At 36.8% G+C, this 20,992-nt stretch overlaps 1 protein-coding gene across 1 annotated transcript in view; it reads left to right on the top strand.

The window, feature by feature from the left end:
• Positions 1-20,668, top strand: part of ROR2 (receptor tyrosine kinase like orphan receptor 2) — a 34,617-nt gene extending 13,949 nt beyond the window's left edge. Inside the window, exons 5-9 of the mRNA XM_070934525.1 lie at positions 8,602-8,729; positions 13,723-14,037; positions 15,492-15,737; positions 18,611-18,813; positions 19,177-20,668. Coding sequence (XP_070790626.1) covers positions 8,602-8,729; positions 13,723-14,037; positions 15,492-15,737; positions 18,611-18,813; positions 19,177-20,619 — 2,335 coding nt within the window. The 3' untranslated portion in view covers positions 20,620-20,668. The remainder of the gene's footprint in view (positions 1-8,601; positions 8,730-13,722; positions 14,038-15,491; positions 15,738-18,610; positions 18,814-19,176) is intronic.
• The last annotated feature ends 324 nt before the right edge of the window (positions 20,669-20,992 follow it).

The raw sequence follows: 20,992 nt of genomic DNA, 5'->3' as shown, positions 1-20,992 counted from the left end.
TTTTGGTTGGGATCAGTTTCTAGAAGACAATTTTTCCATGGACCATGAGGAGGGCGGATGGTTTTGGTTTTGCTCACTCACACTCTCCCACTGCTCACCTCCAGCTGTGTGGCTCAGTTCCTAACAGGCCATGGACAAGTACCGGTCCATGGCTTGGGAGACCCTTGCTTTAACATACTTTTGTTTGTTCAACAAGTTAGTTATACAAACAAGGATTTGTAATTTATTTTTTTTTACCAATTATACTTAGGTTTCAACTATCATTATGATTCATTCCTAACAATGAGCCTGGAATAATAAAAATTGAAACTAAATCCTGGTTAAGCCTTTCTTCTAACCCTTTTGGAAGAGAATAGGGGAGAATATGAGCCTGAGGCGTTGTTTAGTCTCACAGAAGCTGATCCACACAGAGCTAAATCAAGGCTTAGCTTTGTATTGCCTTGCTTGCACATAAGGCTGTTTGCCTTCTTTGTTCTTTCTGAAATTAATTCATCTTGCAAATTCTGTTCTGCAGGTACAGTTGTAAACTAAGATTGGAGAGATTCAGAGGGAGAGTGTATAGCTTTCCAGGAAGTTTCCTGCTGCTTTAATTTACCAAAAAAAGAAAAAAGGCTTGTGTCATGATAGGGAGCAAGTAATAAAAGCAGGAAGCTTTTTTTTTTTTTTAATAGAAAATACAGAGGAGAAGGTCACTAGGAAGAGCTAAGCAAGTAATGTTTGTCAGTAGAAAAATTCTAAACCTATTATTTATTTATTTTATTTTTATTTATTTATTTTTATATGCCGCCCTTCTCTGGAGACTCAGGGTGGCTTACAATGCGTTAAGCAATAGCCTTCATACTTTTGTATATTTTACACAAAGTCAGCTTATTGCCCCCACAAACCGGGTCCTCATTTTACCCACCTTAGAAAGGATGGAAGGCTGAGTAGACCTTGAGCCTGGTGAGAATTGAACACGCAGTAATTGCAAATACTTTTTTAGGTCAGCTATACGTAGAGCATATTACAGTGATCCAGTTGGGAAGTCACTAGGACATGAGTAAGTAGGAACAGGGTCTGCTGGTCTATGAACAAGCAGGAAGTTGTGCAAAGGCTTTCCCAACTATGGATGCCACCTGTTCCTTTAGGAGGAGCTATGAGTCCAGTAGAACATAGTTTAAAATATAATTTAGGTGTAAACTATTCCTGAAGATCAGTTTTATAAATTATCTAGATTATACAATCACTTCTAAGAAGAAGCAGCTTGTAAGATTTTTAAAAAATGATGTTATGTATGTTCTCATTGTAGAGTTCAGCCGATAACTGCATTCATATGCTCTTTGATTTGTTGATGACACCCTGTTACAGTAGATGTGTTAGGCAATTAGCAAGCATATGGTCCATCTCTGTTTAATCTGACAGATAATTTATTAGATTCATAATGCTTAGTTCTATTGTTAACATTTGACAGATATTTCTAAGGTAGAATTTCCATCCCACATATTTAATTCTATTTAATCCTCTGATCTTTCTGGCATAGACCTTTGCCAACTTGGTACCCTCCAGACTTGTTAGGACTGTGATTCCCAGATTTTTTTAGTACAAGAGCATATTTTTAAATCAGAGGTGAGTACATGTTTGATCGCTGTTCCATGTTTTATTGGACCATTCTTAAATTTCTGGTTGTAGGGAGTTAATAAGCTAATTAGAGAAAACAGAATTGCTGCCTGCAAGCATTGCATTGGCAGGGATTTTGCCATATACCGGTATATATTTTATTATTTCTTAATATAATTTTTTAAAAAAACTTTTAAACAAGAAGATAACTAATAGAAACTAATAGAAAGTAAGTAAAGGGGGAAAAAGTAAAATCAAAGAAAAAGCCAAACATGCAAGAAATTTTTTAAAAAATGAAGAAAAATATAAAAGAAAGTAAAAAGATATAAAGAAGAGGCTTCTGGTATTCTTCACAGTAGTTGTACATATGAGTAATTTTTAAGTTCCCTTTCTAAAGTTATATCATATTGCTCTTCTTCCTACAAACTGTCCAATCTAATCAGCAAACCCATAAATCATAGATTCCTTTTTTTTTTTTCCATTTTTATAGAAAATATCCACAGGAGGCTTCCATTCTCCAATAAATATGTGTTTTCTCTAAATGAAAGAAGTTGATTAATCCATTTCAGAACTTCATCAACCATTTTTGTCTCTGTGCATACAGCAATCTCAGTAATCATAGTTTAAAATAATATTCCATGGCTTTTTTCTAACTGTTTATCCATTAATCCTGAAAGGAAAAGTTGTGGCTTCAATTGAATATTGATCTTTAGAGTCCTCTGTATCAAAGTATGTATCTGAATCCAATTTTTTTAGCTTATTTATTTTTTTAGCTTATTTATTTTTAATCAGACAAGTACTCTACTTGCATGCTAAAGTATTTGAGTACACTTAAAATACAGGTAGTCCTTGTTTAGTGACTCCTTGTTTGGCAACCTTTTTCATAGTGATAAAAAAATAACTTTACAAAAATCCTCACATTTGCAAGCTTTGTAAGTCTGTAAAGCAAAAGAAAGCTGAAATAAGATCTTAAGCATAGTTTCAGTTTCACTTAATGATCACTTCACTTAACAACCAACTTGTGGATCTCAGTTGTGGTTGCTAAATGAAAACTCCCTAGATAGTTACCACAGGCTGATTTTTAACTGCATTAGTACATATAAATATGCTTACCTTTGTTATGCTTCATTACTTAGTACATGGCGCACCATACAAACTAACCCTTTGTAAGCTGCCTGAAACTCTTTAGTTTAACTGCCAAGACCATTTCCACAAGCGACTGTTCAATCTTTCTGGATTTCCTGAATCTAATAAGTCTTTTTCATTCTCTATTTCATATTAACAGCCCTTGCAAGAGATGTATTTCAGGCTAAAAGTATTCTTTATGCTAACATCTTTGAAGTACGTCCCAAGGATAAGAAATGGTATACGTGTAAGAAAAATTAACAGTAACAAAAGCATTTCACCACAACATAATAAGTGCAAGTAAAAGTTCGTGCCATTCGTAATGCAATAATTAAAATATTCTTTAGGTATCAGTGCATAAATTATTCGTAGTGTAAAAATTCTCATGTTTGAAAATTTAGCTAAAACTTGAACAACATGACTCAATTATAGTGTAAAATCCATTTCAGTTTGCACTCTGAATCAGTATTAAGGCAACATGAAAAATAAGTTTGTCTGGAAAGTTTGAGAAGTGTTTCCTTTCTTTTTGTTTCAGCTTTGGATAATTTAGTCCTGATCATGTTAATGAGAGTTGTGTATGCATCCTGCTTTGTACTTTTACACACACACAACACACACACATATAGCTCTGTTGGTAAAGGCAGTGGAAAGAATTCCAGGAAGCATGCTTTGTGTTCTTTGTATTTTTTAACACTTTTAATAAAAAAAATATATCATAGAAGTAGTCCTAGTCAAAACGTGCAAAATTCTGTAAAATTCTCTGAATGTTCACGTAGCAGGGAAAAGAATTCAAAATGAGTATTAAACCCACAAGCATTCTTCCAAATATACTATTTCAATATTAGGTATGGCTATCTTTCTATGTTGTTTTCTGATTAACAAAACCTAAAATGTTCTGTAATATTATTTACCTAGTCTTCTGAAACTTCGTTGGTTTTCTATGCAAAGGCAAGCATTTTAGGTGACTGAATGAATCCATCTGACACTGCTTTGTTAGGATTCTAGCCAGTGATGGGATTCAAATAATTTAACAACCGGTTCTCTGCCCTAATGATTTCTTCCAACAACCAGTTCACCAAACTGCTCAGAAAGTTAACAACCGGTTCTCCCGAAGTGGTGCGAACTGGCTGAATCCCACCACTGATTCTAGCTCACACAATAACTAGGCTTGGGTTTAAACAAAGTGAATGCAACTCTTCTATCCTGCTGAATGAGCACATGAATTCAGAGACAGCAGGACTTGGGTTACCAACTTTCAGACTTTTATATATTCAGAAGAAGATTTGGTGAAGTCTTGTATCTTAGTTACTTCCTCCTGTTTTTGAATTTTCCAATATTTTAAAATTTTAACATGCAGAAATAGAACAAAAAGAACAAAACAACCCACAAAAAAGACAGAAAAAAAGAGAACAGAGTATATTCTTAGACTTGCAGAAAATAGCTCATTTTTAATGTAGCATTTACCCTTACCTACATAGAGTACTATTGGTCAATCTTTTAAATATGTTAATAAAAGAAGTAGTTCATAAATAGAGAGCAAGCATTATCGTCTTCTTAAAACTGTAAATCCAGTCTGATCCTTTTTTTAACTGTAACAGAATAAATGTCTTTGCTACATTCCATATTAAATTAATTTAGAGTTCTTTGTATATTAATAAATTCCACATTTTCAGTATTTAATTCAATAACACATTTTTAAAACCCATTCATGTCCCCAAAACCAAATTAACAAACTTAATAATATTAAATTAAAACAGGACAATAGTGGATCGAGCCCACATTATAGATGAAAAGAGTCTTCCCCATTGCTTTATATTTCCGGCATAATGAAGTTGACAACCAATTTTGCCATCTCCATAAACAATGTACCAAAGGTGCTTTTCAAAAGGCAACTGGGCTTTCTTTGTTTTTTTCTTGAAGACGTTTCGCTTCTTATCCAAGAAGTTTCTTCAGTTCTTCCTGAAGAATCCAAGAAGCTTCTTGGATGAGAAACGAAATGTCTTCAAGGAAAAACACCTTTGTCTTTTGAAAAGCACCTTTGGGACAACCATAATCTGGATGACTGAAAATCTCCACGGATGTCCATAAACAATGTTCTTGTGCTGTTAAATTAGTTTCATTTTTAAACCATAAATTAATACATAATCTTTAAAAACCTATAAGTACATATAGTCTTTGACTTATTTGAAGCTATAGTGGCACTGAAGAAATGATGGTTATGACCAGTCTCCTGAGTTCCAGCCCTCCCAGCACCTCTGAAGTCATGTGATAGCGAAATTGGTTGCTTGACAATTGGGATACACTTATGACCAGTTGCGGTGCCCATGATTATGTGATCACTATTTGCGACCTTCCTTGCCAGCTTTCCCAGAAAGTCAAAAGAGAAGCTGGCAGGGAAGGTCCAAGGCACTGGGAAGACACACTTACCTTCACGCCCTCCTCTAGTCCTTCTGTGCTTACATCATGCTGGCCCTTGCACACCCCTGCACACCTTCCCCAAGTCTAGCCATGCCTCCTTGTGTACCCTCCCTGCAGCTCCCCATGCACCCGTGACTCTCTTGCATCCCTGTGAATTATCTCCAAGCCTCGTTGCAACTCTTTTGCATCCTCAGTCATTTTTGCAGGCCCTTATAAAATATATTTCTATATAATTTTCAGAATAGAATTATCTTAGAATGTAAATTTATATTTCGGTCCCAGCATCTTCCCAAGTACGTCTTGCAAACTTTATTATTGGAAACACAGCATAGTTATGAACTAAAACACAAACAACATGATGCCAAAGGTATCACATACTAAGAAAATATGGCCAACAATAAAAGTAAATAAGGGAAGATAGCAATTGTACCATTTTAAGGTAAGTGTAATAGTGATTTTTTTTACAGTACATTGATAATGATTCAAGATGTTATGTAAACAAGCAGATGCAAATTTCTGCATTTCATAAGCATAGGAAAGATGTTAGAAAATGAGAAAGTCTCTATTCGAGATACATGGAAATTTGGGGTTTCTAAACAGAAAATTATTCAGTTGCTCTAATTCATGTAACTTCATTTATCTTAAAACAGCTTGCTAAAGAGCGCACTGTGAAAATTATGCTTGGGAAAAAAATTGTGTTTAAACAATAACCAAAGTGGCCAATAATAATTTGGGATAAGGGAAATATTTGTTCTTTTCACAAAGAGTTTCTTAGTAACTTACACATTTTAAAAATATACTACTGTTATTAACATACGAGACATCTGAATTATTAGAGTTGCGTAATAATTTCTTGGTGACAAGAACAAATTTGATACTTAAGTTTAAACAGAAATCTTTCTAACAAACTATTTTTTGAATAAGCTGTAATCAATTTAAATTCACTTTTATAGACTTTTTATTAGAACATAGGATATAGCGGTTACATTTTGCATTAGAGGTTCCCTGAGCAGGAATTTCAATTATCTTATCAACAACTGCCACCTAGCACTAAGTATGAGAAACTCAAAGCAAGCTTTTTAAGATATAGAGCATGTGAGAAAAAGAAGCATCTGTTTCTGTGGCTTTAAACTGCAGAGGGCATAATAGGGGGAGGTGTGTTGACAATGAGCCATCAACTGCTTAAAGCATCTTCATTCTAATGTGCAATAAAGATCTTTATCTAGCAATGCCTTGTTGAATGTCTGGGTAACTTCAATTGAGTTCAGGCAAGAGTATCCTGACAGCAAGAAGCAACTGATTCCTTCAGCTTATTGGACTATTTACTTTTTAAATCTTTTAGATGAATTATTTTATCCTAACAGTTTGAAAAAGGTAGATCCTCAGCTGCTACCACCTAGTGTGGCTCAGGTACAACATCTAAAATCATTATTAGTACAGGTAGTTCTTGATTTACAACAGTTTGTTTAGGGATCGTTCAAAGTTCCAACAGCACTGGAAAAAGTGACTTATGACCAATTTTCATACTTATGACTGTTGTAGCATCCCCATGGTCACATGATTTATATTTGGATGCTTGACAACTGACTTTATGACTGTTGCAGTGTCCCCGAGTTATGTATTCCCCTTTTGCAGTCTTCTGACAACCAAAGTCAACAGGGAAACCAGAGTCACTTAATAACCGTATTGCTAATTTAACAACTGCAGTGATTCACTTAACAACTATGGCAAGAAAGGTTGTAAAATGGGGGGAAACTCACTTAACAAATTTCTCACTTAACAACATAAATTTTAGGCTCAATTGTGTTTGTAAGTAGTTGAGGACTACTTGTACAACCTATTATTAATAAGAGGATCAAATGGGATTCTTTCTTGGAACAAAATACCAACAAAATACCATCCAGAACTAGCCCCCATCCTCCCCCCATAAATCTTTCACATGCCACTATTGATTGCAAATACCTTGGGTTAGAACAGTGTTTCCCAAACTTTTGACATATGTGTACCCCTTCTATAGTTTTCGTAACGCTGAGTACCCCTCATAAAAAACATATGCTTTAACTCTAACTGTTAGATAACACTGCAATTCTCCGGCGTTTAAACAGCTCTGCGGCTCAACTGTTAATGTTCCCGCAGTTTAAAAATGGCCGAACCTGAGCTGCGCGAAGGATGCGCAGAAGTTCCCGCCATAATGAGTTGCGATACGATGTACGATGGCCCCAGTTCCCGTGTAAAAACTGCGATATGCGCCTATTTCTTTCCTTGTTCTGTGGGCGCAGTTAAGCACGGTGCAGTGGATATTCCCATGTGATCCCCACCAAACTCCGGTGCAACGCATACCCCCACCAAACTCTTCCCATACCCCTGGGGGTACGCGTACCACACTTTGGGAAACACTGGGTTAGAATATAGCAGTGATGAGGCCAAAGGCAAAAATATCATCTAATTTAATAGATAAAGGTAAAAAAAAAAAAGGAAGGATTTCCCCTGCCAATTCTAGAGGGTGGTGCTCATCTCCAATTGTCAGCTGAAGAGCCAAAAATGCCCCACAATACTTCCATGATCTTGTGGCCAGCATGGAAAGCTACTGTGTGACAAAGTGAACTCCCATTACTCACCCCAGCGCTTGCAAACATAGCAATTTGAAAGCATGTAAATGCAGTTAGATAGACAGATACCACTTCAGTGGGAAGGTAACTTAATGGATATTCTGGATGAAATGGTAACTCCTAGGTATGAGGGCCACTTGTCTTTCCAGTTCTCAATATTTGGCTGTTCAAGACATTGAGAAAAATGGCTTTTAATCAGTGCTGTCCTGGAGCAACTTAAATTGACTGTGTTAAACTCATTTTGGAAAGTTGGACAGAGTTCAGCCAAGATACTAACTCAACATATCACTTAGGTTCTGTAACAGAAAAAGAATTTGGCATTAGTGTAACTTAATGGGAATGGGAGAGAAGGAAGTTAAGCACTGATTTCGTTCCATTTACCTAATCCCTAGTTCAGAATTATGCCATATTTTAATTACATCTTGACAAGATCTATTTTGCTGTCCATTGTAAGAATTGAAGAACTGCAGGACAAGGTAGGAGAAGAGAAACAACTGCTTGCCTAATTGCTTAGCTTGTCATTTGATACCAGCATGATGGGTGAAACATGACACATGCTGCTATCTTTTTAATAAAATAATCTGTCATGTTGCATTAGCTTAGTATTTCTAGGATAATACTTGTTTTCACTTCGCAGATGTCTTTCCCATCCACCCCTTCAATTAAAATGTTCCTTGGTGCCTTTTTAATTTCCGAAACAATGTCAAGTGAATCTGAAAAGAAAATTGATGTCTCAGAGAATTAATAATGTCAGTTTTACCACCCATTTCCTTTAAAAAGCATACTTTAAACTCAGTAGGGACATAGAAATATCTGTAGACATAGTTATAGGCTTCCAATTTGTGTCTTGCAGAGAAGATTACCATGAAGATGGGTTTTGCCAGCCTTACAGGGGAATTGCCTGTGCACGAATCATTGGGAACAGGACTATTTATGTGGACTCCCTTCAAATGCAAGGGGAAATTGAAAACCGAATTACTGGTAAGTCAGTTCTACTTCTCTTCATGTCAGAGAATATTGTATTTCATGCAGAAACTTAAATCCAGTTTAAACACCATCATAAATGGAAATCAAGCCAGGCAATTTTTGGAAGAAATTGAGGCAATGTTGCTTTTTTATTATGAAGTAATTTTTTCAGTAGTCACCAATTTGATATTTGTTGGAAAGCTTTTTGAGGATTAGGGCTGCACTTTTTAAAAAAGTTTTAAAAACATCCTTTTTTATAAAATAAGTTATATTTACTTAAATAATGGTTGCACGAGTTATTGTAGGACATTTATAGTCTTTGGAAAAAAAATGAGTGAAGAAATGGATGATGCATCTACTTTGTCTTTTACTGTGTCTGAAAAAAAGAAAAGAAAAATGTGTTTCCAAACACTAGAAGATCTATACATGATCTTTTGGCTCTTTAAACCCTTTGACTTTATAACTTTTATAGAGAAGAGGATTTTTCTTATCTTGTTAGTCTCCACTCTCATGCATAAGGAATGCAAATGACACCCTTAATATTAACATATGCAGATTAGAAAATTAATTCTCTTTCTTTGTTCATAGTCTGATTGCTATTTTCAGAGTTGTGAATTTTAAGCAAGGAATTCGATGCTTCATTTTTGTAAAGGATCTTTGCTTAGTTAGATGATACTTTGATGCTATCTCTTTTGTTGATCACTTAATGGAATATAATCATTTCCTGTTTAGAGCTTGTTACATGCATTCCCAACATGAAATCTGTGGATTACATTTCAAGTGTTGTGGTGTTTATATTATATCAAATGCTTTTTTTATATGAAAATATTTATATCTATGTGCTTGGAAAGGGGGTTACATTTAGTGGATAAATGAGCGTGATATATCGGCCTTCCTATCTGATTTTTCCAGCTTTAAGTTCATTTCATCTTGGCCTTGAATCTGTTTTCTGAGGTAGAATGGGGCTTTGTCTCCACAACACTGTGTGTAAATATCATTGCAGTTCTCTTCTTATTTATGGATTGCATTTATGTGCAGTACAAAAATTTGTATAATGCACATTTCCTGCAAACAGTTCTCTATAGATTTATTCTGAATGTTGTTGTCATTAATATGTGGCCTTTATATGCACCTTTTTGTTATCTAAGTATTAAGTAATATAATTCCCCCAAAAGTAAAAGTATAACTAAATAAAGTTGTGGGTAGTTACCCAAAGGCTGCTATTTTGTGATAATTCTTGAGGGTTTATAAGTAACTGCAGCTGTTCATAAAAGTCTGTGAATGCCAGAGTTCCAAGTATCACATATAGTGCGCTGTCATCCATAAACATGTGCTGATAATTTTGTTAGTTTTTAAGATGCCACAACTTAATTATTTCTATCAGGATAAAAGTTTGCTGTTTACATTTTTAAAATTATAATTTTCCTAGTAATAGATGAAGATTACAGGCACAAAAGGAGAGCTGAAAATGAAAAGACTAGTAATTAAAAAAAAATACTGGATTTCCCCTCTACCTGAAAGTTGTAGTGATTCTGTGAGAGCGGTCCTTTTCCTTTCAGTCCAGGAGACCAGAATATTCTAAATCTTTATATTCTAAACACACTGTTACTATATGGTTTACAATATTTTTTTTTTTTGTTTGCATGTATATTTAATGCTTACGATAAGAATTATTTTATAGGAGACACTCTTAGATTTCTACTTATTGTCCTTCCTCACTTGCCACCCTGATGCATTTGTAAATACAGTTATTGTAGCTATATTTTGGTACTTTTCATCAAAGTGAAGTTCTGTTTACTAACAGATGGACTATTTTCACTAAATTTCCATTCTTATGCAACTCTCTGTGTCAGCTTCCCCACCTCTGGGATAAATTTTCAGGAAAAATGGAATGGTAAATCAACAAAACTGCATACAGGAGAAGCCTACTATAATCTAAAGAAGTTTTATGTCTGTGATAAAGAAACGAAATATAGGCCTTAAATCATTGCCATTGCAGGTTCCACTGATAAGCAGACAAACAATCTTTGCAAAAAAAAAGTTAGCACTATATAGGCACAGAAAGATCAGTTGATTATTTGTTCTATATCTCTTTGGATATATAAAATCTTCCTCACGTGGAATCGGGGAAATTTCTCAAAAACATTTTTGTATGAAGGGAAAAAATTATCATAAGTGAATGTACTCTGTCCACTAATTTCTTTCTTGGTTAGCCCAGTGAGATATATAATTCTGAGAATGGAAATTAGTGACATCTACTGTCCAAATAGGAAAATTAGCTAAAAGATATTACGTTGAGCTTTATGGTGTTAAAACATTTTAGTGGGCAAGTGAAACAGTCCTAATAGCTTTTGGAAACACAAATATAGTTTAAATTGTACATGGGTTTCTTTTCTCCTTGCCTACTTTGCTATGTAAGGATGAAGCTTCCTTTACTCGTCTGTAGTTCAAAACGTTGTATCCGGTGATGAGACTTGGTATCTTCATATCATCCAAACCTGTAGAATTCATTTGTATAATATTTCTTTGAGGACTCAACTGGAGTCAGCTCAGCTTCTGGGGGCTCCTACATCATCAGGAGGATCTGCAGGGTATATAAAGTCAGTGTTTAGGAGATTAAGCCATGGAACTGGTCCTCGTTCAGATTTTTCCCCCCCTGGATTTCTATGTTCCACTGTCAAACCCACCCTGCTCAGAGTAGTTAAGTAGTTTCAGGCTAACTTTCAGAGATAAATATACATCTTTCTGGTTTAACTCAATTTAGGATTTAGAGAAAATATCGAAATCCTAATTCACATTCTTTCATGAAGTTACATAGGCTTGAACCAAACAGTCTATGGAAAGTGTCAGTAGCAGCATCATGACTGAAGGATGAAATTGCTACTAGCTATGCATATGAATTATGCATTGATTCCTTCATATGACCAACAATCATTGAGGCTGAATGAAGGCAGTAACGGTCCCAGCACTTACAGTCACAAAATTGTTTATCAATTTCCTTTCTCTGAAAAAAAAAATCAAAGTTGATATATAGTTTCTCAGGAATCAAATTGTCTGACAGAATATTTTTATTCTGTGGTGTTTATGTGTGTGCGTGTGAGAGAGAGAGACAGAAGTTATTTTCACCTGTGTTGGCTTTTTCCTTATATGCATTTTTAAAGTCTGTTTTGCTCAATAATGTGTCATCATTGATTAAAGTGAGTTCAGTAGCCCATTATACTCTTTAGTTCAGATTACAGAAGTCATCAGCAACCACCTAATTCTTTTGTATATGCTCATTTTTAAAAATTCAGTACAGTCATAACTCTTGCAATTAAAAAATCCATAACAGAGAATGCTAAATAATGCAACCTAAGCGCTAACAACAATTGCCTTTATTTTACTTAAATAGTAGATTCAGGAGCTTTTAAATTCAACAATTAGTTTGTTTGAAACCTGCCCAAAAGTTTTTGGACTTTTTATGGAGAAGTGGTATTTATGTAGAAATATTGAAAATTCAAAAGGGTTCACAAATGTTTAAGCACCTCTGTATGTATTCAAAAAAAACATCAAATAATAAATACCAATATTTGGTATGCAGTTGTTGCTGAAGCAGAAGAGGAGGCAAAGTATGTCAATATTCAAGGCTATGGCTTTAAAATATGAATTAATGTTAATAGTATAATTGAGCTTAATAATACCCATCCCTTTTTAGCAAAATGTGGTGTCCACCCAGTGCTTGAGGATTTACTGGCTTCTGTTTTAGAGTAGAAAATGCATCTTTAATACTAATCCAGTGTAGTAATGAAAATAAACAATTTAATTTTAGCTAGAATTAACTATGGCTTAGTCCTAGAACTTGCAAAAACTCGGCTACAAAACATGTCAAGTGAGACTACAGAAATGCATGCTTTTAACAAACACATTGTGCTTTTTTCTTATGACTCAATGAGCACAGTTCATTCCAATACATTTTGGATTAAACAAGTATACACACGTGGGATTTTCAGGCAGGTTTGAGCCTCTTTATTTCCAATTAGTAGAATATTATAAACCTCTTCCTTTGTAATTCAAATCAGTGAAAAGCTGTATAACAGAATCTTACAGTGGATTATTTGTGAGCTATCAATAGGCCCTGGTAAACTGACAAGTTTTTGGAATGAAAAAAATCAATATAGTAGATTTCCTGGGAAGTCAAATTTATGTAACAGACATCTAATCTGATAGTAAATTGCCTCCTCCCCTTTGCTGTGAAAGCAAGGCTTAGAATTCTGAAAGGGATTAGCCACTTCCTCAGTTCTAGAATGATGCCACAAAACAAAAGACTTAACAAATTAAAAATATTTGAAAACTAGATAAAGTTTGTTCTAGTTATGTATGAATCCCTGAAATATTTCCTCATCTCGATACTGACTGGGTTGACTGGATGCTAGAAAATTGATCTTCGCAGTTAGTACCATATACCATTTTCCTACTGCAGAATCTTGTTAACCTTATGTGTCAAACTATGTATGATGCGGTGGCTCAGTAGGTAAGACGCTGAGCTTGTCAATGGAAAGGTCAGCAGTTCAGCGGTTCGAATCCCTAATGCCGCGTAATGGGGTAAGCTCCCATTACTTGTCCCAGCTTCTGCCAACATAGCAGTTCAAAAGCACGTAAAAAATGTAAGTAGAAAAATAGGGACCACCTTTGGTGAGAAGGTAACAGTGTTCCGTGTGTCTTTGGCATTTAGTCATGCTGGCCACATGACCACGGCGACATCTTCGGACAGCGCTGGCTCTTCGGCTTTGAAACAGAGATGAGAGTCAGGAACGACTAGCACATACGTGCGAGGGGAACCTTTACCTTTACCTTTACCTTTATATAAAGACTTTGACAGTGTATCTGATCTCTGTTGCAGATAGATTTTTTTATTAATGCCCTTAGTAGTTTGGCTTGAAGTCATTTCAAATACATAAAAAGCAGTATTGATGTTCCTTTATTATAGAAACTGGATCTTGATTATTGGCTTCTCTGTCTGTTTTTTCAGCTGCATTTACTATGATTGGCACATCCACTCATTTATCTGATCAGTGTTCCCAGTTTGCCATCCCATCTTTTTGTCACTTTGTGTTTCCACTGTGTGATGAGCGTTCCCGGACACCTAAGCCTAGAGAGCTGTGTCGTGATGAGTGCGAAGTTCTAGAGAACGATCTCTGTCGGCAGGAGTACAACATTGCTAGATCCAATCCTCTCATTCTGATGCAGCTCCAGCCACCTAAATGTGAAGACTTGCCACTGCCCGATTCTTTGGAGGCTGCCAACTGTATAAAAATTGGAATTCCTGTAGAACGGCTCAATAGATGTAAGTTATTATCACGTTTCCTTTCTGCTTTTGTCGTCTATTGTTTAATGCAGAAATGGGGAATGATGGCCCCCTTTATGACTTGTGGACTTCAACTTCCAGAATTCCTGAGCCAGCCATGTTGGCACAGGAATTCTGGGAGTTGAAGTCCACAAGTCATAAAAGGGCCATAGTTCCCCCCTCCCTGGTTTAATGCAAAATTAGTATGGATTTTTCATCAGAGTGCCATTTCTGAATGTATGTATTTGCTTGATTTCCAAAACAACACATTTCAATGTTTTGCCTTTTGACTGCTTAGAATTAGCTTGGAGGGAGGATACAATGATGAGAAAGAGTGAAATCTTTCCTCCAGCTTCTCATCTATACAATGTAAAGGAATATTGCCAGAAACATGCAGAGGCTGCCTAAAGCACCTGACCAGACCTCCCTGAAAGCAAGGAATGTCCTTCTTCAAGCTAACTGCTTTAAGTTGTGCCTGCTTCAAACCCTCCAAACCCAGTGCGGTGAGGGTATAAGCTTGCAATGTTGTTAAACAGTGAAATAAATTTGGTGAAGAAAGGAGATAATCTTTTGTAACCAGACTAGATACAATATACCCGTGATGGCAAACCTATGGCACACGTGCCACAGGTGGCATGCAGCGCCGTCTCTGTGGACACACAAGCTGTCGCCCCAGTTTAACTCCGCCGCGCATGTGTGCGCACCTCCCGCTAGCCAGCTGGTCATCGGGTCTCTGCAGTGCATGTGTGGAGAGCGGGGTGCATGTATGGGGCTGCGCGCACATGCGGGGGTGCTGCAAGGACCACGTGCACATGGTTGGGGTGCGTGCAGGGGCCATGCACGCATGCGGGAGGCGGGCATGCAGGGGGCTGTGTGCACATGCACCGGGGTCACACACTTGCATTTTGGGGGTTCGGCCACATACTTTGGGCACTCGGTCTGGAAAAGGTTAGCCATCACTGCAATATACAAATAAAAATGGTGCTCGGTAGTTAATACATTAGCAAGACAAAGATCTAAGAGGAAAAAAGCAGAAGAGAAGGAAGAAACTAAATGGGGCAGGAGGGAGGAAGAGAGCTTCAAGGTGGTGAATCCTCTAGAATACTTTGAGCAAGTCAAGCAGTTGAGACAAAGCAATGTTGACATGGGCGTTCTAGTTAATTTCTGGACTCTTCCTTAGGCATAAAGCTTATCGGAAACTCATACTTCCTGGCTAGGTTACTCTAGCTTCTTTCTACAGGCTTGATTATTTTCTTTATTTTCTACTTTTAGAAAAAGCAGCTGACCTTATCCCAAACCAAAGAAAGGAATACTGTAGAGCAGAGGTTTTATTGTAGAGTTACACATTGTACATAGCAAAGAAGCACATTTACGATGCAGAGAGAGAGAATGGGAACATTTCTTATTGTTTCATATGTCTCTTGTTAAAAATACTTTTTTTTTTTTTTTTGCAGATCACCAGTGTTACAATGGCTCTGGTGCTGATTATAGAGGAACTGTCAGTGTCACAAAGTCAGGCCACAATTGTCAGTATTGGGAGTCCCAGCATCCTCATCCCCATGATTTCACAAGTACAGAGTTTCCCGAGCTTGGAGGTGGGCATGCTTATTGCCGCAATCCTGGAAGCCAGATGGAAGGACCTTGGTGTTTTACTCAGAACAAAAACGTACGCATGGAACTGTGTGAAGTACCTGCATGTAGTATGTATTACTATTTTTTTTTACCATTTCTAGAATAAAATTATTCAAGCATGAATTATTCTTGCTTTGTGTGAAGTGCAAAAAATGCTTTTTATTGATGTTTTTATAAATGAAATCAATTCTTTTCCCATCAATGCATAATGTATGTATTCATTGACACTGATGCTAAGACACCTAAGGACTTGGCGATATGTGTGTGTGTGTATGCATTTCTGTCCAGTAGATACAGCTATCCACCTGTTTAATCCAAGTATTGCATTCTTATTCATAGACAAATGTTAAAGTAAAAAAATATATATGTGGGAACAAAACATGTCTATTATGCCTTTAAGATGTGTGAGAGGAAATATGATTAAGTTCAATATACAATTGTTCATCTCAGAAATATAGGACTTAGGACACAGCCACTTCTTTGCATTTTTTACTTATGTACTGTTTGGATGAGTATACTGACTGTTGCCCTTCAGCATAAGAGCACTATATATATTATGCAGGCAATTATAATATTTTATGTTTTTTAATTTCTGCTAGTTTTATTAAAATGAGTTGCTGGCCCTAAACTGAAAATAGATGGAAATGGTGGAATATGACGTTACAGACATTTATATTGAAATAGCCTCTTACACTGAATGTTTGCTGCTTTTAAGTTTTTCACTGGGCCCCAAATGGGTGCCTGTGGGTAGGACTACGGAGAGATTAAATTATGATTTAATGTTATTTCCAAATGCGGTCAGGACCGATTCTTTGTACTGTGACTTTAAATTAAAGATTCTTTGTGTGATGTGTGCTTCATATTTTATTTCACAGATACGTGAAATAATAGGAAAGTCCCATCAGCTGCCATTGATTTATTTTGATGCTGAATTAGACTATCAGATCTTTGGGAATAATAATAATAAAAATGGGAATGAGGTCAAGGCTTTGAACAATGGGTCATTAACGTTCATTATGACTAAAATCAATTTATTGTTTTGAACTTTGATTTAATTAAATTTTTCCTTTTTACATCCTGTTTGTGGCATCTTTGCTCTTTCCTAACAAAACAGGATATAAATATTGAAGTTGATGTGGGTCAAATAAGGTTGTACCACTGACATTTATTTGAGTGCTGGGTTTGCTGTAGCCCAAGATCCTCTTAACTTTAGGAGAGTATAACCAGATATCTCCCCAAAATCTTCACCTGCTTTCCATTTACTTTTTGCCTCCACCCATTCTTCTCTCTATCCTTTCTTCTTCATTTTCTGCTTTCTCTTCCACACTCTGGTATTGTGCAGTACAAAACAAAGAGCAATTATTCCCTGCTCCTGTGCTTGGGAAAAGACACTCTGTGCAGGGAAAATAAAATGTAAAATCAGAGTTTAAAAAAGGCCATTTAGATCATTAAATCCAAATCCCTACTCAGTGCAGGAAGTCCAAGCCATTCACTGAAGGGAATCTCTCCACTTCTTAAGGTAATTGAGCTTCACTGTCAAACTGTTTTAACCAATAAAATGTTTTCTTAAGGTTTGGTTTTAACATGAACCTGTTTTCATTCTGCACAACAAGATGATAGAGAACAGATCAGAGTTTGTTCCTGTTTTCTCCAAGCACAGTATGCCTTCTGTTTTATAGGAGGATAGTGAAAGGAAGCAGTTATTTTCTTTTCAGTGCAGAAATGAATAGAGGGAGTGGAATCAGGTCTAATTGGACAGCAGAAGAAGAGAACAAGTGCTCCTTCATTTTACATGGAGGAAAGATTAGGAGAGGGGGTACAACTCCATCCTACTCTTACCGAATCATATACTGTCATTGGGAAAGACAGTTTGGCTCATAAGCAAACTTCACTTCCGATTCCTGTTGTCTTTCCAACATTCTATTTACTTCAACAGGTTGACCCACAAGTCTAAGCTAAAAACTAGATCTTAGATTTTGTGTGTGAGAGAGAGATAAAAGCCTTTTTTTCCTAGCCTTTTCTACTTTTTAGCTTACTGCTTTTACTCTTATTGTATCGCTTTTGCTTTTTAATGATTGTACTCCATACTTCTTATGGACATTCTCTCCTTATGCTGATTTATGACTGCAATGAAGGTTTGATTTGATTTGATCTAATACTTTCACTGCGGATCAGTTTTGGATGCTTTTCCACTGTGCAATCTGTGAGCAAAAAAATTATGTGTGCATCATAATCTTACAATAAACCACTTGACCCCAAGAAAGGTCTATGACTTAATGATGTATTAATGGTAACACAATCCATATAGATAGTGTTAAAATTCATACTAATCACTCAATCCCCTGCATTTTATAGGCTCTTTGTGGATTACACAATGTAATCCATTGTGTAATCCATTGTGTAATCACACTGTGGATTACATTATATAGATATGTATAAATTCGTTCTCGATTAACGACCACAATTGAGCCTCAAATTTCTGTTGCTCAGCAAGACATTTATTAAGTGAATTTTGCCCCATTTTACACCCTTGTTTGGCACAGTTGTTAAGTGAATCACTGCAGTTGTTTAAGTCAGTAACAGGGTTGTTAAGTGAATCTGGCTTCCCCATTGACTGGGCTTATCAGAAGATTGCAGATAGTGACCACATGACCCTGGGACACCCCAACGGACATAAACACATGCCAGTTGCCAAGCATCCAAATTTTGATCACGTGACCATGGGGATGCTGCAATGGTCGTAAGTGTGAAAAAGTGTCATAAGTTATTTTTTCAGTGTCATTGTAACTTCCGGAAGTTACTAAATGAATGACTGTAAGTCGAGGACTACATGTACATATTGCAGTGAGCTATATACATTGTCTCTAGCCTTGGAATATAAAATTATTTGCATTGCTTTTGAACTGAGTCTGAAAATCCACAATCCTTTTTAATCTAACAGGCCCACGTGACAGCAGCAAAATGGGAATCCTCTACATTCTGGTTCCAAGCATAGCCATCCCTTTAGTTATTGCCTGCCTTTTCTTCTTGGTCTGCATGTGCAGAAACAAGCAGAAGGCCTCTGCCACCACTCCACAGCGTCGTCAGCTGATGGCCTCTCCCAGCCAAGATATGGAAATGCCTCTCATTAATCAGCACAAACAGGTATCTTACCCAAATGTATGCATACAGTACGCACAGGTTATTTTACATCATAAACATAACATTTGATATTCATTACTCGAGAGTCTTCTGCTTTGACATTTTCATTTGGATTTTCTTCACCATATCAAACCTTCCAATATATTCTTCCAGCATGTATTCATTTCTCAGTTGTTTGACTTCAGACCAGGTGCAGAAATATCGCCAAGGTAATAAAAGCCCTTGAAACAGATGTTGTGCATTTAAGCAGGTTAATATAAATGTGACCAAAGCCTTTAATTTTAACTAGGATTTTTATCGCTGATTTGCTGCTAAGGGTTTCTGATATAGTCGGCCATCTTATCCCGTTACTCTTTTTACTTTCAGAATAAACTAAAAGAAATCAGCCTTTCGACTGTGAGGTTCATGGAGGAGCTGGGTGAAGAGAAGTTTGGAAAAGTTTATAAGGGTCACTTATTTGGCACGGCTCCAGGGGAGCAAACACAAACCATTGCCATCAAAACCCTCAAGGATAAAGCAGATGTAACTCTCCGAGAAGAATTTAAGCATGAGGCAATGATGAGATCAAGATTACAGCATCCCAATATAGTTTGTTTACTGGGAATAGTGACCAAAGAACAGCCGATCAGCATGATTTTTAGTTATTGTGCTCATAGCGATCTTCATGAGTTCCTTGTGATGAGATCTCCCCACTCTGATGTTGGTAGCACCGATGATGAAAAGACAGTGAAATCAACATTGGAGCCAGCTGATTTTTTTCACATTGTAACTCAGATAGCATCCGGAATTGAATATCTCTCAAGCCACCATGTGGTCCACAAAGATTTGGCCACCAGAAATGTGCTTGTGTTCGATAAACTCAGTGTGAAAATATCTGACTTAGGTCTTTTCAGGGAAGTTTATTCTGCTGATTATTATAAACTAATGGGAAATAATCCTCTTCCTATTCGATGGATGTCTCCTGAAGCAATCATGTATGGCAAATTTTCAGTTGATTCAGATATCTGGTCTTATGGCGTTGTGCTGTGGGAGATTTTCAGCTATGGCTTGCAGCCTTACTGTGGCTATTCCAATCAAGATGTCATTGAGATGATTAGAAATAGGCAGGTTTTGCCATGTCCAGATGACTGTCCTGCATGGATGTACTCACTGATGTTAGAATGTTGGAATGAATTTCCCAATAGAAGACCAAGATTCAAAGATATCCACAACAGATTGAGAACATGGGGAAACCTGTCGAATTACAACAGTTCTGCACAAACCTCCGGTGCAAGCAATACTACACAAACCAGTTCCCTCAGTACAAGTCCTGTTAGTAATGTCAGCAACACCAGGTATGTTGGGCCAAAGCAGAAAAGTCAAGCGTTCTCTCAACCACAGTTCATACCAATGAAAGGACAAATAAGACCAATGGTGCCACCTCCTCAACTTTACATTCCTGTCAATGGTTACCAACCAATGCCAGGTTATGGAGCATATTTGCCAAATTTTTATCCTGTCCAAATCCCAATGCAGATGGCTCCTCAACAGATAGCTCCTCAGATGATTCCAAAACCAGCTTCCCATCATAGTGGGAGTGGTTCCACTAGTACAGGATATGTAACAACTGCTCCCTCCAATGCTTCCATGGCTGACCGGGCTGCTCTCCTGACCGAAGGAGTAGAAGAGGTACATAATGGGACAGAAGACATTGCTCAGAATCTGGTCCAAGAAGAGGAGGATGAAGAGGGCTCTGTGCCTGAAACAGAATTATTGGGTGATAATGACACTCTTCAGATGGATGACACCGAATTTCAGTCTGAACCCTAAGGACGTTGCCTTAGCACAGCGACAATACGGGACTTCTTTTTAGTTTGCTGAAGACTGTAGTTCTTCTGATTTATACAACCAGTGTTTTACTTCAGACTCCTATCTACAACTGCTAACCCAAGATCTACATAAAGGCAGCAGTATTGAATACACCGTTTTGATGGATTATTTTTCCAGAAGAAATTTGCAAACATGATGTAGAATAGCTATTTTAAAATCTAGGGTTGATTACAGCTCTTGCAGGGAGGCTGCTTTTATAAAATACTGTTGCTGTGCAACATATAGTAGAAATGCATTGCACCTCATGTATATCTTGAACTCTGATTGTATTTTTAATGAATTCTGGTTAAATTGATAACCAAGCAAAGTAGCT

This window comes from Pituophis catenifer, unplaced genomic scaffold (genome assembly GCF_029215685.1).
Source record: "Pituophis catenifer annectens isolate HBS135680 unplaced genomic scaffold, rPitCat1.0.hap2 SCAF_2, whole genome shotgun sequence".
NCBI lineage: Eukaryota > Metazoa > Chordata > Lepidosauria > Squamata > Colubridae > Pituophis > Pituophis catenifer.
The sequence above is the reverse complement of the archived record's forward strand: the minus strand, read 5'-3'. Positions and strand labels throughout refer to the sequence as shown.